Source organism: Gastrolobium bilobum, unplaced genomic scaffold, assembly GCF_033153095.1.
Source record: "Gastrolobium bilobum isolate Gb01-03AN ecotype WA unplaced genomic scaffold, APGP_CSIRO_Gbil_v1 utg10835, whole genome shotgun sequence".
NCBI lineage: Eukaryota > Viridiplantae > Streptophyta > Magnoliopsida > Fabales > Fabaceae > Gastrolobium > Gastrolobium bilobum.
This window is the reverse complement of record NW_026897374.1, coordinates 129,866-147,848: the sequence shown is the minus strand read 5'-3', so window position 1 is coordinate 147,848 and position 17,983 is coordinate 129,866. Positions and strand designations below refer to the sequence as shown.

The window sequence follows — 17,983 nt, the reverse complement described above, 5'->3', positions numbered from 1 at the left end:
ATAATTTTAATGACTATCCAAGTGTGGTGGCTCAGTTGGTAGTATGGGGACTGAGGGATAAGAGAAGACCTCGGTTCGAATCCCACCAACATCATCTGGGGAGGGGCATAAGTACCGTAATCCTTGGACTTGCACACGAACTCTGGATTAGTCCAATAGGCGACTCAAAGAGTCGAACCCGTGAGAATACCGGGAGGTTCTGATTTGCTTCAAAGAGATAATTAGGATCAATTACCAAAAGTAATAATAATTCTAAGACTTAAATTTTCTTGTTCTAACATAACTGAAGAATTTCTCAAATGTCTGATAATTAATAATCATAATTATATCAAGCACAGCTAATATTTTATTTGTATTTAATCCCAATTTCAAAGTCTGCTTAAATGTCTGCGGGGTGTATTAGGTGAGCATTAGGCTCTAGGCCTCATCTACATTCCTTCCTACCTATTTGCCTATCATCGGATTTCAATATTCCTAGAACTACAATTAAATCTAAACCACAAATTCAAGTTTGTGTCAAACATTCTTTTAGACTAACCATCAACAACTTTGTGCAATGGTACTAACTAAAGGTATCTTGTTCTTTTATAATTGTTTTACGTGTCCATAGCTAATTACTCTGTTCTTAATTAATCGCAGAGGAAAATTGGAATTCTTGCATTAACTTCCTTAATTTGCTTCTTTATTAAGCAATATTGTACCCACAATTACAAGTGCAACCAAGTTAAGTAAACTCTTTGATTAAACGTCGCAACCAAATTCAGAAACAGCCCACAAATGTACGTTTAGCAGGCAATATAATAGAGAGGGGGAAAAAATTGTTCTTTCACATACCCATTTTCAACCAAAGAGAAATTCAAGCACCAGAACTCACATTCACACATATTATTTATAAAAAAAGGGAATACATTCATCCTATTACATGCCAAGAATTTTTTTTTGGGATAGACTGGGCTCCACTGTAAGAAAAAAATAAAAATCAAAAGAAATACTAGCACATTTATTCATGGGTTAACATGAATTTTTTTCCTTTCCTGTTAACTTCATTGAATAATTTAAATTTTTGTGTTGAATTAGATTTTTCACATAATCTTTCTTGGTTTCATTATTTTAAAAAACTAACAAAGCTCAGTATACAGTTGGTAGATAGCTGAGTTCCTTAAACATACTGACAGAGATTCTATGCCTAGCCATGTGTATGGAAAAAGTTTTGTTGGAAAAAATTTACCCGCTTAATATGATCTTTCGCCTCAAAGAATAAGTTTTCGACTGTCAGCTGTTAGTTAGATGTCAGCTGTTAGTTGGAGGATACCTGGAGAAAAAAAATGTCCAATAAACTATTATGCGAAGTGTCATGTCAATAAAAATATAAAAGTATCAATGTAACTTATCTAATAACTTAAACTTTTGAATTTATTTATTTATTTTATCATAGTCATGTAAAATTATACGGCAACGTTAGTTAAGGCCGTTGAGAAGGACCGTCGTATTTATTTTGCCCAAGTTACAAACATGATAAAATAAAAACAATTATCCTTATTACAAAAACAAAAATAATCATCCGTACGTGGACACCAAATTTCTCGCTCGTTGAGTTGGTTGAGCGCGTCTCCTCGTGAGTGTTTGCCAAGTGTAGTCACATAAATTAAGCATGAAGAGGAGGATCATGTTGCCGAGTATTACAGTTAAAAAGGGTCAATAAGAAATTGCCATTAATATTCATTCCAATATAATATAAGTAAAAAGGAACAACTAGTTAGTAATGAATAATAATGCTCATAATCATAAAGAAACTTATAACATCAAAACTGTACAAACAAATTCTCACTTAGGTTATCCATCGCACCCACTTCTCATCCTCCTTGGACATACGTGCTACAAAAAAAGGTATCACCTCTTTTAGTAAGTCCTATTTGACACTCAAACTTTGTAGCATAATTTACTTTCCCTATTCCCATAATTTCTAAGTGAACCATTACTCATACATATATAGTTGAAGTTAAAAATAGTGTAAAAAGTTAATCATTAAAGGAAAGACCCAATTGGCAAACATTTCAGATCACCAAATCAAACTGCTTGTGTAAAATCAAGCACGACAAGAAACACACAAGGCACAACTCCATATAACATACATGACCAACACCAACACCAACATCAACATTAAACCCTTCAAACTAACCGAGTCCATGCATTTCCACATTCCTTATCATCCCAACACCATGACCAAACCAAGCAATCTCAATCTCAACCTCACCTCCGACCAACCTGCCACCGGAAACTTCTTTTCACTTAGCCTCTTCCTACTCAAAGACATACAAATTTTTGAGGTTTTCATTGCAGTTATTGTCTTCATAATCATTCATTCTCTTAGGCAAAAGAAGCATCATGGCTTGCCAGTTTGGCCTGTCCTTGGAATGTTACCTTCTTTGGTCACAGGACTCAGAACCAACATGTATGAATGGATCTCTGATGTGCTCAAAAGGCAAAATGGAACCTTTAGATTCAAAGGGCCTTGGTTTAGCAGCCTCAACTGCATTGTCACCTCTGATCCTCGCAACCTTGAGCATCTTCTCAAAACCAAGTTCCCTCACTTCCCTAAAGGAAGTTACTTCAGGAACACAGTTAGAGACCTACTTGGTGATGGTATATTCAATGCAGATGATGAGACATGGCAAAAGCAAAGGAAGACAGCAAGCATTGAGTTTCATTCAACAAAGTTCAGGCAATTAACAACACAATCCTTATTTGAGCTTGTCCACTCTAGGCTCTTACTTGTCTTAGAGGAATCGGTTGAGAAATCTGTTGCCATAGACCTTCAAGACATTCTCTTAAGGCTAACTTTTGATAATGTATGCATGATAGCATTTGGTGTTGATCCAGGTTGTTTGCGCTTGGGATTGCCTGATATACCATTTGCAAAAGCCTTTGAGGATGCAACAGAAGCCACATTGCTTCGTTTTGTTACCCCAACATGTATATGGAAGGCCATGAGGTTACTCAACTTGGGGATGGAAAGAAAGTTAAAGGAATCAATAAAAGGAGTTGATGAGTTTGCTGAGAATGTTATTCGGACAAGAAAGAAGGAACTCTCTTTGGAATGTGAGGATAAGGAGCAAATGTCAGATTTGTTAACAGTGTTTATGAGGCTGAAGGATGAGAGTGCAAAACCATATTCAGATAAGTTCTTGAGGGATATATGTGTGAACTTCATATTAGCAGGGAGGGACACTTCTTCAGTAGCTTTGAGCTGGTTTTTCTGGTTGCTTGATCAGAATCCTGCAGTGGAGGACAAGATAGTAGCAGAGATATGCAGGGTAGTGAGGCAGAGGAAAGACATAAAGAAGGAAGAATTTGATAATTCTTTGACATTTAAGCCCGAGGAGATTAAAAAGATGGATTATTTGCATGCTGCTTTGTCTGAAGCTCTCAGATTATACCCTTCTGTGCCTGTGGATCACAAGGAGGTAACTGATTAATTTTTGTCACACTCGTTCCTTTTCCATTCTAATCTAATCTATATGTGCTTTACTATAATTCCATTTTGGTTATTAATCTATATACCAGTAGCCTTCGTCAACCGATCCAAACCGATTCAAACCGTGGTGACCGAACCGAAAAATCGATAACCGAATAAACCGAAAACCGAAAAATCGAAAACTGAAAAAAAAAAACCGCAAATTTTAATTAGATTGGATCGGTTTTCAGATTGGTTAATGAAAACCGATCCAATCTAAACTGATCCAATATATTAATTCCCCTCTACCTACTTGAGTTTTCCTCAATCATAGCCGAAAAATTTCTAAAACCAAGACTCATTAACCCATCAACTAAACCCAAGAAAAAATCTAATCACATCTCATCAACAAAAATTTCATCTGTGTAGAGCTTCTTATCTTATTGCCAAAAAAAAAATTATATTATCATTTACTGATGCTTTTGTATTTAAAAAAAAAATGTACAAAGCCAATATATACAAAAGATGTTATTTGCACAATAATTATGAAACAAATTTTAGGATTTTCAAAAAACCGAAAATCGATCCAATCCAAACCGAAAAATATTGGATGAGATGAGATTGGATTCGAAAAAAATTCAAATCGAATGGATGATTACATGATCAAACCGAAGGGATTGAATCAGATGATTTTTACTTCCAAAACCGATCCAATCCAGACCGCGAACACCCCTAATATCACAGAGAGTCAATTGAAGATATATATATTTTTTGTCCTTTTTTTTAATTGAATTTCTTCTCTTCACTGCATGTTCATTGTCTTAAATTACAAATATATTGATTCTCTCTCTCCAATCAATTGACAAGAGTTTTCATTAAATTCTCCAAACCGAATTCTATGCAGAGCTATAAGTATGTACTATTTGGTCAACCTTTTGTTTACCTAACAATCATAACTCTTTGGCAAGACTCTCATAAAAATTAGGCACAGGTGACCAACAATGATAAACTATTCGTAAATAAAGGGAAAATTCCAAGTTGTTGAATATCTGCAAGTAGACTTATGACTCGAGTTTGACCTAGAGTTCCTAGAGAGTAAGGTCAAATTTTATTGGAAAAGATGAATCTAGCAAATCTGCCAAACACCCACATGGTTAAATAGTAAAAAAAAAAAAAAAAAAAAATTAAAAAATCACAAAATTCAAAGTCATATTGAATGCTGCTAGCTAGGGACTCGAGGTTGCATGGATGCAACTATTGAAAGATGTTCAACTATGATTTTTCAGGTAGTTGAAGATGAGACTTTCCCAGATGGAACAGTGCTAAAGAAGGGTACAAAAGTGATCTATGCAATTTATGCAATGGGAAGAATGGAAAGCATATGGGGGAAAGACTGCAAGGAGTTTAGGCCAGAAAGATGGTTAAGAGATGATCGTTTCATGAGTGAGTCTGCATACAAATTCACTGCATTCAATGGTGGACCTCGCTTGTGCTTAGGCAAAGAATTTGCATACTATCAGATGAAATATGCTGCGGCCAGCATCATATACCGTTACCATGTTAAGGTGGTGGAGAATCACCATGTAGTGCCAAAGCTTGCTTTAACTATGTACATGAAGCATGGAATCAAAGTTAACCTCTACAAAAGGGATGCAGCAGAAATTCAAAAATACTTGGAAGATTGGTTAAAATGAATTAATAATGATGGTTAATCTAAATATTTTTTATTTAGTTTGTGTTTCTTATTTGGAAAATGAAGGTCATTATTTGAGATGTTTGTAAGTACATAATGAAGAAGAAGTAGGGTTCAATTTGGTCCTTGGAAGCTGAACCTAAATAATGGAGCTCATGTTGTCTGTTGATTGTGGCATTGTGCTGTTAATTGGATATTTGAGAATGGGATTGCCTATAAAGTATAAACTTTATTTCCTTTCAGGACCTTGTGTAGATTAGATAACTAGAATTTTTGTCCTTATGAATTAATTTTATTATATTCTCTTTAACGAATGAATGATTCCCAACTTCCTATCACTTGATTTATTCAAAAATCACTTGATTTAAAACAAAATTTAATTAATTTCTGTCAAGTTTGTGCAGCATTATTCGTTTTAATAGATAAGAAAACTATAGATGTGCTTATTCAAATATAATCAGTCTAATTATAAAATCAGAAAATACCCTAAACCTAATCCCGATTATGATTCCCCCACCTGTATGGGGTTGAAATGTTTTTCACAAAAATATGCATGAATGGCCAGTACCCAAATTGCTGAGATAATTTAAATTTCATATTTTAGTGCTAAAGAAATTATAGTTCTAATTATAACGTAATATTATTATGTTAAGGTTTAATTAAAAAGATTGTGCCCTAGTTGTGTTAAGTAGGGGTATGCAAAATAACCAAAAAATTGAGTCGAACCATGAACCGAACCGAACCGAACCGCTCCATAAAATAACCGATTTTAAAAACCAGTTCATGAACCGAACCGATTTTTAAAAAATCAGTTCATGAACCGAACCGGTTTTTAGAACCGATTTAAGAACCGAACCGTTTCCGAACCGAACCGAACCATTTTCAAACCGAATTAAATTAATTTTTATAACTTTATTTTTTAAATTTTTATTTTTTTCTTTTCAAAAGAGGGTCGACCCAAACCGGTTCCGAATCGAACCGAATCGCTTCCGAACCGAACCAGTTTTGAACCGAACCGAACCACTTTCGAACCGAACATTTAAACCAATTCGGTTCGATTTTTCAAAAAATCCAGTTCTATTCGACTCATGCACATCCCTAATGGTAAGTTCATACTATTTGGTTCAACTAGGTGAAGACATTCAGATAAGATTTAAATGTCCACTTGGGATAGTCATCTCTTTTCAAGGAAACCCCTCGTCCCTCGGGACTAGTTGAGTAATTTCATCTAGTAGTTTCTTTTATGGATACAAAAGTTAAAAAGTAATTTTTTTAGATAAGCATTTGGTTTGGGTATTCCTGTGAGATAGCTAGTCATAACTATTTTGGTTCATGGTTTTTAAAAATTTAACAAGCAAATTTATTTGACCATCCTTTATCAATTGTGAGGAAAAACAGACGATAAACACAAATGAAAAATGCCACTTACAATGTGATATTGTAAGATGATTGGGTAAATTGATAAAAGAAAACGAAAGACGTGACTGATATTCCTTTTTTAACCTAACCTCATCATATTGCACATCTCTGCTAAGGTTACTTTTATCAATTTTTAAAATTTAAAAATAGTTATTTTTGTCATTTTATATCACTTTTCAATTAATATTTTACCCTCAATCAAATATGGACTTACAAAATTTTAATCAATTTTATCAGTAATATTTCATCCAACCAAATAATTTTTTTTAACTTTACCAGCAAATTTATTTTTCCACAATTTTTCTAGTAATTATATTTACTTAAAAAAAAATTCCTCTATCAAATACGACTTTAGGTAAGCATGTTGCAGGAATAGCTGAATCCCATCTATGCCAATGATGTAATCTTAGAATTATTTATCATCACTACTAAAAAGTCATGACCATTAAGATTCAAAACATAGGCTTTTGAACATAAACTAGAACCACTTGATTGATTGCTTATATATGGCAACACAACTTGGCCACAGATTCTTAGTCCATTTCATGGTACGAAATAATAAATTCTCACCTCTTTACTTTCAAGTAATTGTGAAGATCACATGTAACCAAAAAAAAAAATTATGGAGGTCACACTAACTCAAGCGCAATTCATGGAATGCTAGTCAATGTCCTAGCATGACCATAGGAAAAGAGAGCAAGCATCTAAAGTTTAAGGACGAAGAATTTCCATCAATCAAAGCTAGGGTTCCAATGCAGCCTTTCTTTTACAGTAGAAATTATTCTTCACGCTACTAACAATCATTAGTTTAGGTGGAAATGAATTTATTCTCCTTAACCAGAAATTTTGAATTCAAGTTCAATGAAAAAAAAATAGTGAAGAGCCTCCCTAATATGAATTTAAGAGTGCTCAAACCAAATTAAATTGAATTGGATAAAAAAAGTTATTCTTTACACTACCAAGCAAGCGTCTATCTTGACTTTTGTGCCCTTTTTAAAAAAAAAAATAAACTTCTTTTCAAAAATATAAGTACCATTGCCCTAGTTAATGTTTTAAAAAAATTTAATATTAATTTAATTCCTCAAATAATGAAAAATGATATAAAATCATCCTTATATGCATAAATTGCAAAATTAAAATTATTTTTTATGATTAAAAGAGCAAATTATTTTCAATTATAGATGATTAAAAGACCAAATATTTTTCATAAATTAAAGAACTAAATTAATACTATTTCTAAAAACCCAAATTAGTATAACTTTTTAATCAAACTAAATTAAGATCAAAATTATTTGCCTAAGTTTCAAAAGGACAAAGTTTGAGGAATTCAACATTTTATCACTTGTTTTATAGTATATTGACAACATATAATATAATCCATCATTACAAATTTGCGCCACATTATGTCTTGTTTCATTTAGACATGTTATTCAGGGGAACTATAGTTGTACACTGGGTTTTACTAAGTAAGTTATCATACATGAAATCCATCAGTACTACATCTTTGCATCCATAAAATGCAATTGCACAATATTGATCAGCCCCCTGTCAAACAGAGCAGTTTTGGTTCAAAAGGATAAAAGAAGCTTGGAACGTCAATAGTGATAATAGGCACAAATGCTCACATTTATAATGTAATTTATCAGCAAAACAAACACTGAAGAGAATGATCCTGGGTATACATAACCAAGGACACGGCCCCGAAGGAGGTAATCATAATTGCAGCATGAAGCATGAAAGGATTACTGACGCTCTATTTAGCTTAAACCATTCCATTCGTCATAGAACTCTTTCACAAACTCTTCCATGAACTTATGCCTTCTCTCAGCCCTCCTCTGCCCAGCCTGAAATAGGTACCCTACACTCAAACTCCTTGACAGACTTAACACAAAAATGCATGTAGTTCAAGTATGCAGCAGACAAATTTTGCAACATGGAAATATGCACGCTTAGGTAAGAGTGAAAATTTGATAAGGTCAGCAAAAATCATAATACAGCTTTACCTTGGTTTTCATCATATCTTTGAGCTTGAGAAGCTTCTCATGAAAATGATTAATAGTAGTTTGCTCCTCTTTGTTCATGTATTGTTCCTTGGATAAATCAGATCGTGGTGGAATGGCAGGATCATGCAGCGCCCTCTTCCTACTCCCACCAAAGGTGAAGCAACGTGCAATTCCTGAGATATTGAAGGGACAGAGTAAGAGGCTTCCCATTTATGCTTAATACACCAGTTACAGCACCAGCTTTAGAATTTAAGTACAACATATTCGAGTAGCCTTTTAAATATTCCTCTCCCCTCCTTTGAATAGCTGCAACACACTTAATTCCACAAAGTACCTATAGCACCGATAGCATCAAGTCGATCAGCATCTTGCACAACTCCAAATTCTGGAAACCACTCACTATTTCCACTTCCTGCTACCTCCTCTTTGAAACCTGAATATTGGAAACAAATCTAAACTAAGTATTTTCTAATAAATAAGCATGGAAAAGTAACACGCAAAGTGGCAGAAACAAGTTATTGTAAAGAACACCCAAGAAACTTCAAGAGGCGCCAACTTATAAAAGAAATTCTACACTTACTACTAGTATTTCAAAAATATACAATAGATCATGAGAAGAAGTGCAGGAACTATCATCATCAGGGATAAAGCACATTTTCCAAATAAAATCCAGGATACATAAAAACCGTTGTATATTTGTGAGATGCTCCTAGAGCCTGGTGTTCATGAGAAAAGAAGAGAGACTAATAAATACATGGGGACGATTCCTTTATCAAATGGAGTTTTGCAGCTAGCATGGACCATGGGCTATACTAAAAGTAATAGATTTTATGGTCAGTCAGATTTATATTTAGTAAAATCAAGCTGACAGAAGCAACCAGAGAACTATGAAATAAATAACCAAACTATTCTATTTTACAGCATTAGTCCAACCAATTTTGACTGAGATTAAGTTGTTAGGCTTAGATGGACTTGTCCAGTCTGAAAAGCTTATGCTAATCCTTAGCTGCTATCTGTATTCAATGATGTATGAATTATGAAATTCACAACTAGTTAAATGAAATAAATAGCATGCAGTTTAGGGGTAGACATATTCAAACTCTTACGAGTTAGAATTTTTGGACAATGACAATCCCATTAAATTAAGTGTCTCAAACGCTCTTGAAAGTTAGTTATTTATGCATGTCTAAAAGCCTCTAAATAGAGTTTCTTGGAACCTGGATTATCAAAAAATGTAACATATCTTCATGTGTCATACATAACTCATAAATATTGCTCTTTCCCTTAAAAGCCAATTTAACAGTTAACATATTATGTTGCCCAAATATTTCTACCATTTGATTCTTTGTCTTAAAAGAATTACTCAACAAACTGTCATGGGCAACTTCTTACAATCAAAGCATTGAAAATAAAGGAAAATATCAAAAATTAAAAAAGAGTAGCTAAGAAATCCCAACAGATTATTTTATCTCCCCCTGAGATCATGCATCAAAATTAAAGATGATCTTATCTGCTCGGTTATTGCTTGAAATTGAATTAACTTTAATTAGTGAAAAACAAAAAGTAACAACAACACTGTCGAGTCAAAAAAAACTTAGTGTTCCACTAACTCACCCATTCCTTTGATGATCTTCAAAATCTTTGACTTGTTGTTCTCCTCAACTCCCTCTTCCTCGAGAAAATTCTCAACAATTTTTTCATCAGATGGATCCCTAGATGACAAAGTATTTAGCTCATATGAGGAAAAGGAAATAAAGTAGAACAAAATGAAAAAAAATGTGTTAAGAAAATAAAAATAAATAAATAAAAATGATGCAAACAAGATACGGGCATTATCAACAATTTTAAGGGAATTGATGCTTACTAACCTCAGGTATTTGTAGTCACCTGCAGTTATGAAAAAAAAAAAGTAAAATTATTAGCAGACTAGAATTTGATATTAAGAAAAATAGACTATTCTGCGTGTTACATGCTTGAAATTATGAGGCAAAGAGGTAAGAAATGTAAAAAATAAAGTTCATCCATCACCTATATCATGGAGCAGTGCAGCAAGCTCAACCTAAAATGAAAGGATGAGAACAATGATGGTAAAAATGAGAATGATTAATTAGGAGTAGGAAGTTAGGGTTAGGGTTAGTTAGTTACTATTTCCAAGGAGTTTGGATCAGAAGAGAGGGCTTCTTCCTCTTGGGCAAGGGAAAGAGCAAGGTCACGAACCCTCCAAACATGCGCTGCATCGTGTGAAGCATCGTTCCCTTTCATTGCTTTCTCCACCATTGCCTCTGCCTTTCTCACTCTCTCTTCTTTCTTCCCCATTCTCTCTCTCTCTCCAACCACCTCTGCACTAGAAGTCCAGGACTACTCTTTCCACACAAGTCAAACATTGAACTCAAAATATGTCGTTTTGGATCCTAAGATTAAAATATTATAATAATAAAAATTAATATAACTTTGTAATATATTAAAATTATAAAAATACTTTAAATTATGTCCTAAAACGATATTATTTTGGGCTCACGAGAGATAACTTATCTCGAAAAAATCCTTTACCCTGATAATAAAAAATAAATAAATGAATAGGTCACAATAATATAAAAATAACATTTAATAATATTAAAAAAAATAAGGAAAAATGTTGCTGCAGTTAATACAGACAAGTTATCTTCATTTATTTCCAAAACGACGTCGTTTTGATATTGAAATTTTTAAAAATTATAAATATAAAGACTATTATAATCCTGAAATAAATTAATATTATAAAAATACCATAATTTTCGTCCCAAAACAACGTCATATTGGGCTTACTGCATCTTATCTGCAGTAACTGCAGAAAAAGCAAACCCAAAAAAATATGTATCCTCTTAAATGATACATACTTATATTCTTTTAAGAAAAAAATGTTTCTACAGTTAATACATATAAGTTATCTGCATTTATTCCTAAAACGACGTCGTTTTAGTATTGAAATCTTAAAAATATTTAAATATAAAGGCTATTATAACTCTGAAATAAATTAAAATTATAAAAATACCATGAACCCGTTTGGATGGGCTTTTTTCTTCTTCAAAAGCTGCTTTTTTTAAGAAAAAAAAAAAAACACTTCTAAAAAAAAGTCTGTTTGGATGCCTGCTTCTAAAAAAGCAGAAGTCATAAAAAAAGTCAAAAACCTACTTTTTTTGAAAGCTAAAAATTTTAGCTTTTAAAAAAAGCAGAAGTCAAAAGCCAAATATATTTTTCAAAAATCAAATATATTTTTAAAAAATCTAAATAGCTGTAACTTTTATATAAAGTACTTTTAAAATAAGGAAGTGATAAAAAGACATTTCTTGAAAAGGCAATACAAACGAGCCCTTACTACAGATAACTTATCTGTCGTACTCGTAACTGTAGAAAAAGCGAACCCTTCTTTTAAAAGAGATAAATGAATAAATTACGGGAGAAAGAAAATGGAGAGAAAAGTTTGTAAATTAAAATTTAAAAAACTACACTATATTTATCTAAAAAGAGCATCTTTTAAAAGATAGACATTTTTTTCTTCATATAATATATTGACCACGTCATTTTTGAAAAAAAAATAAAACATGATATCTTAGTATAATTTGTGATATAAGAATTTTTTTAAAAAAAATCTTATATCATTTTCTCTTAATCCCAAAACAATATTATCTTGAATTAATTTATTTTCTATGATAAAAAGAGCATATTTTTGATATTATATATTTATTTATTAAAATATTTTGGATTTAGTTTTTTTAAATTTCACGATGACGTTATTTTGACGTTACTGATAATAGAAAAAAATATTTATTTTTTAAAAGATTTAGAGTTCTATCATTTTAAGTGAGAGAAAGGCATAAATTAATATTTTTTTATTTAAAATTTAAATTAAAAATACTCACTTTCTCTCCTCGTAATTTTTATTTTTTTCTCTTATTTAAAATAACGTAATCTTATATCTTTTAAAAGGATAAAAATCAAATCATTGAAAATAACCTTATATCCTCTTGGAGAAACATTTTTCCTGCTAAAAATATATATTAAAAAGTAGAAGTTAGGTGACAATAGAAAGATTAGCATCATGAAAAAAATTTGTTATATTATTTCTTGCGATAGAATATTTTTGGTTTTGTATTTGTGATGTTGCATGAAAAATGTAAAGTTTTCTACACATACATCGATATTTATGTTGCATTTTTTCTTTTTCTTTTTTATTTTAAAAATGGTGGACCCCATATTTATTGTCTCTGTAGCATGAGAAGATAATTATCCTATAACATGATACTTATTTTCCCCAATATTTTTACACTAATATAATATTAAAAAATTTGACATCAAATTCTAATATATTAATTTGCTTGTGCCTCAATAAAATCAACTCTAAATATTAGAAGGGAAAGTTAGGCAGTAAAATAACAAGAACATGAGATGTTTGATAGAGAAGAAATTTTTTTTTACCAGGAAAATATAATTATTACAAAAATGGTGGGAAAGATGGAAAAATAATTTTTCTAAGAAAGTTAAAAAAAAGTTGTTAAGTAGGTTGAAATATTATTGAAAAAAATTTGGTGTAAAATTGTTACAAGTTTGAGTTTGCTAAGAAAATCAAAATACCACCATCAAGGTGAAATTTCCAAGTGCACATTTTCTTTCATTTTTATACTACAAAAATTTCCTTATCAAATTTTTTTTCCTAATCAAATTTTTCCTACTCCATACCAAATATAAAATATGATCATTTGTGAATTGCTTTCTTCACATTCTCAAAAAAAAATCCACCTACCAACATTCCTTTATTTTTTTTCTTCCAAATTTCATAAAGGATTGAATACTACAATTGGACTAGTCAAAAAGGTGAATACTACATAATACTGCTTATATTTTCAACAAAAAGGGAGGATGTTTTATTTTGCTTAGACAAGCCCTAATCAGAAAATCCCCAATCTCGTTGTGGTGTGAGGCAGGCTCAGTCAGCCATGAGAGGCCTCGTGTGGAACACGAAACTGTTTGCGAGCAAGTTGTTCCATGGAAGAAGAACCACTGAATTGACACAATGCAATCGTGCATATAGCCTCATCCCAATGGTGATTGAACACTCTTCCAGAGGAGAGAGAGCTTACGACATCTTCTCTCGTCTTCTCAAGGAGCGCATCATTTGCATCAACGGACCCATCTCCGACGACACCGCTCACGTCGTCGTCGCTCAGCTCCTTTTCCTCGAATCCGAAAACCCTTCCAAGCCCATCCACATGTACCTTAACTCCCCCGGTGGCGCCGTCACCGCTGGTGAGTTCCCAACCCCTTTTCCTTTCATTCTCCTTTATGTTTCTCTAATTCCAAATCTTTGTTCAAAATCTGATTTTTTGAGGAACACATTTATCAAAATCCCAAATTTTCTGCAGAAACCAATCTTTGATGTGTAAAAGCTATGATTTTTAATTGTATGGCGTTCTTTTCTGAGACTTGGATTGATGTCAATGTTGTTTGTAGGCCTTGCAATTTATGATACTATGCAGTATATTCGGTCTCCGATCAATACAATTTGTATGGGTCAAGCTGCGTCCATGGCTTCTCTTCTATTGGCTGCGGGTGCAAAGGGTGAGAGGCGTTCTCTTCCGAATGCAACAATCATGATTCATCAACCCTCTGGTGGTTATAGTGGCCAGGCAAAGGATATTGCAATTCATACCAAGCAGATTGTTAGAATTTGGGATTCGTTGAATGAGTTGTACTCGAAGCATACGGGCCAAAATGTTGAGGTTATTCAGAAGAATATGGATAGGGATAACTTCATGACTCCCCAAGAGGCAAAGGAGTTTGGGATTATTGATGAGGTTATTGATCAGAGACCAATAGCTTTGGTTTCTGATGCTGTTGGTAATGAAGGCAAAGATAAAGGTTCGGATTAGAACTGGAGGGTAAGATTTCTTTGAGGATTCCTTGCTGTTTTTAAATGCCATGTCTGCCATCTTAGTTATTAGTTGCAGTTGAGATAATTTTATCACTTGGACATAATGTTTGTCAGTTTCGGTTGTTAGATCCGACCATTGAATTTCAGTCTTGTGCCTCAATTCGGTTTTATTGGCATTTTTTTTTTGCCACACATATTTTGAACTTTTTAAGTATCCTCATCTTGTTGAAGTTGCTAATTATCCACAATAATATCAGATGATTGTTTTTGGTGAGGGAATCTAGTTGTATATTTGAGATCTATTTTGTGTGTGTGAAAAGTAAAACTTTGATATCTTTGGGGTTTTTATACATGAGGCTCTCTTGGTGTATTGATTTTTTTCTGTTATGTCACCATTTCTTTATATGAAATTTCAGCATATTGATTAATTGTATGATTAGGAATCATCATAAGAGATTGAGAAGAAAGGTTTGATAATCAAATATGTTCAAACCTTAATCGCCATGCTCATAATCTGTTTATGCTTTTGTGTCCTTTGTATGTGCTTTCAAAGCAGATCCTTTAATTCTATGGTCATGGTAGACATCATATGCATTCATGATAAATTGATAATGTGGACTTGTTTTTGATAGTGACTCTTGCAACCTACTACTTATGATTATATGATCTAAACTTGTATTAAAATTAAGCAAGGGACAAGTTGCCCTTCACTCGCTGTCCGATACAAAACCACACCGAGTGTGCGGAAAACTGATAAAACCTTTGCGGTTGGAAAATGCAGTTATTTTTGGTGATAAATTTGGAACTAGTAATAAGAAGGGCATGAAGTAAATGAAGAGTAAAAAATGTTTGGATATTCTGGTCTGGTCTTCCCATAAATTTGGTGCCTTTCGCAGCGTTTTGAATTAATGAAAGGAACATACTTACATGAGATACAAGTTGCTCCACCCCCTTTAATGCCATAATAGTGCCAGAGGGTGATACTTAGTGCTTGTTTGGATCATCTCTTTTTTAAGCTAGAAGCTACTTATAAGCATAAGTTAGGCCAAACAGGTTTTGGGAAAAACTCTTATAATGAAAAGCTCTTTTTTTATAATAAAGAAAAAAGCTGAAAGTTAAAAGCTTATACGAAGAGCTTTTTTTTAAGCTCTTATTTTCTTTTCTTGAACTGTGTGCTTTTATTTAATATGAAGAGTTATAACGATAGAGAGAAATGTAATTTTTTTGAAATATGTGCTTAAGTAACTTTTAAACTAAAATTTTTATGTGATTACTAAACAGCTTTTAGCTTTGTTTAAAGTTTTTTTTTTTAGCTTTAACTTATAAGTAGCTTCTAGCTTAAAAGAGAGAGGATCCAAACAGAATGTTATAATGGTAATCTCGAACAGATATTTGAAGAACCTATTAAGGATATGAAACAAACGAAACTTGTTATTGTGCCAGGATAGACTTGCGGGTGGCAACCAAGGGTGTGCATAGTCATCTCAACTGTTTTTTCCCCCCTGAACTGAATCCAACTGATTTAAACTGGTGTGGTTCTTTGAACCAAACTGTTTTATTTAATTGAGTCGGTTTTATCCTTCTTGAACCGGTTCAAAACCAGGTTGGGAATCATTCAAAACCTATTCATGTTTCAATTTGGGTATGTAAACCGGTTTTGAAACCATTTTTTTGATTCGTTCAATTTTTTGAATTACTTTATAAAACTAGTTTGGTTCTTAAAACTGATTCAGAAAAATACAATTTGGTTATTTTGCACGTCCATAGCTTGGCAACAAATATTATGGAAGCTGGGAGAGATGATTGAATAGATTTGGGATAGAATATAAATTATTGTATCTAGGAAACCTTAGGATTACATACAAAAGCGCCAGCTTTTGATTTTATTTTATTATCTCTCTCTTTTTTTGGTAAAAGCTTTTGAATTTTTGAACTAAATATTTGAATAAGAGTGGGATGCAAACCTATCAGTACCTGGATAATTTTGTGTTCGGTGTTTTGTAGTTGCTGTCGATTTATCTTTCTACACGAAACTCATTTAAGTATGCCTTAAACATCCCAAATGCAATATACTTTTATCAGATACTACTTTAAATTTTGAAAGTATTTTCTTGTATAAATTCAATATGCAAGAAACGATTGAAACTTCTTTTATAATTTATTTTTTGGGGGGGAATAGAACTTCTTTCATAAATATAATCTTTAGCGTTTGTGCTTCCATGTAAAATTATCTTATGTAGCTCCAAAATAAAACATTGTCATTTTGGAAAAAAAAAAAAAAACACTAGGCATTTTGATAAATTTGATATTGCAATTGAGAATTGAAGTTTTTAAAAATGTTCTTTAATTTTTTTTTTCAAATCTTAAAATGATATTATTTTGGGATCCTAAGAAATCTGCGGAGAAAATATTTTTTCTTATAATAATTTAGGGTTCACTTTTTCTGCAGTTACTGCAGATAAGTTATCTGCAGTAAGCCCAATACGACGTCGTTTTGGGGCGGAAATCATAGTGTTTTTATAATTTGAATTTATTTTAGGGTTATAATAGTCTTTATACTTATAATTTTTTAAGATTTCAATACCAAAATTACGTCGTTCTGAGAATAAATGCAGATAACTTATCTGCACTGCAGAAATATTTTTTCCAATAATTTATTTGTATTTGCATTTGTGCGACGTTAGTTATTGGATAATAGATATTCGATGATATCGTCCGTATTAGATATTTTGTAAGACAAAATCAAAACTGAATATCTCTTGGTTTTTATCTTTTCACATTCAAAATCGATTAGGGCCTGTTTGGAGCACCTTATAGGATAGGATAACTTATCATATCCTACTCTTATCTCTTGTTTAGTAAGTCAATAGGATATGATTAACTTATCCTATTGTCTTATTTTATCCTATCCAATGCATGATTTCTTATCCTATGGGGGGAGCTAGGTTAGGATTCAATATGATAGGATATCAATATTAAATACCCAATAAATTTCCACCTACCCAATATTTCTCACACTACTCAATATATTTGTATTTATTGCATTATATTTTCTTCTTCTTTTTTTTCTTTTCTCCTTCTACATAATCTTATCATATTGCTAATCAGGTGCTCATCAAACACATGATACAATATAGGTTTATCATCCCCATATCATGTCATATCCTTATCAGTTCCATATCATATCTTATTCTTATCCTATCATGTCCACCAAATCAGCCCTTAATGTTTAATTGTTTATGATGTGTTGGATACTAGTTTTTATTGAATATTCTGAATATTTGAACCCATTGTCAAATACTTGAATAAAACAAAAATGTTTTGCAAATATTCTTATCCTTTAGTTTTTACATAAATTCATAATTTTTAAACATGGATCGGACATTCACGACTGCATTAATAAAAATTCACAAAATCCAGATACATATGATATAATGTTGATAATTATTTTTCGTTTTGTTATATGTTATCATTTTATGTAATTTTTCTGTCCTTATCAACCATTT

At 32.2% G+C, this 17,983-nt stretch overlaps 3 protein-coding genes across 3 annotated transcripts; 2 read left to right on the top strand and 1 right to left on the bottom strand.

Moving 5' to 3' along the window:
* The first annotated feature begins 2,219 nt into the window (after positions 1–2,219).
* Positions 2,220–5,151, top strand: LOC133306405 (cytochrome P450 86B1). Its single transcript, XM_061506722.1, has 2 exons — positions 2,220–3,464; positions 4,741–5,151. Exons 1-2 carry the CDS (start codon positions 2,220–2,222, stop codon positions 5,146–5,148), a joined length of 1,653 nt encoding a protein of 550 aa, XP_061362706.1. The 3' UTR covers positions 5,149–5,151.
* Positions 5,152–7,985: 2,834 nt separating this feature from the next.
* On the bottom strand, positions 7,986–10,939 carry LOC133306396 (uncharacterized). The gene is made up of 7 exons (XM_061506715.1): positions 10,715–10,939; positions 10,598–10,628; positions 10,438–10,456; positions 10,184–10,281; positions 8,904–9,002; positions 8,570–8,742; positions 7,986–8,410 (listed from the first exon to the last, which is right to left on the bottom strand). Exons 1-7 carry the CDS (start codon positions 10,883–10,885, stop codon positions 8,324–8,326), a joined length of 678 nt encoding a protein of 225 aa, XP_061362699.1. The 5' UTR covers positions 10,886–10,939; the 3' UTR covers positions 7,986–8,323.
* Positions 10,940–13,489: 2,550 nt separating this feature from the next.
* Positions 13,490–14,831, top strand: LOC133306395 (ATP-dependent Clp protease proteolytic subunit 2, mitochondrial). Its single transcript, XM_061506714.1, has 2 exons — positions 13,490–13,852; positions 14,057–14,831. Exons 1-2 carry the CDS (start codon positions 13,543–13,545, stop codon positions 14,473–14,475), a joined length of 729 nt encoding a protein of 242 aa, XP_061362698.1. The 5' UTR covers positions 13,490–13,542; the 3' UTR covers positions 14,476–14,831.
* Positions 14,832–17,983: the final 3,152 nt, after the last annotated feature.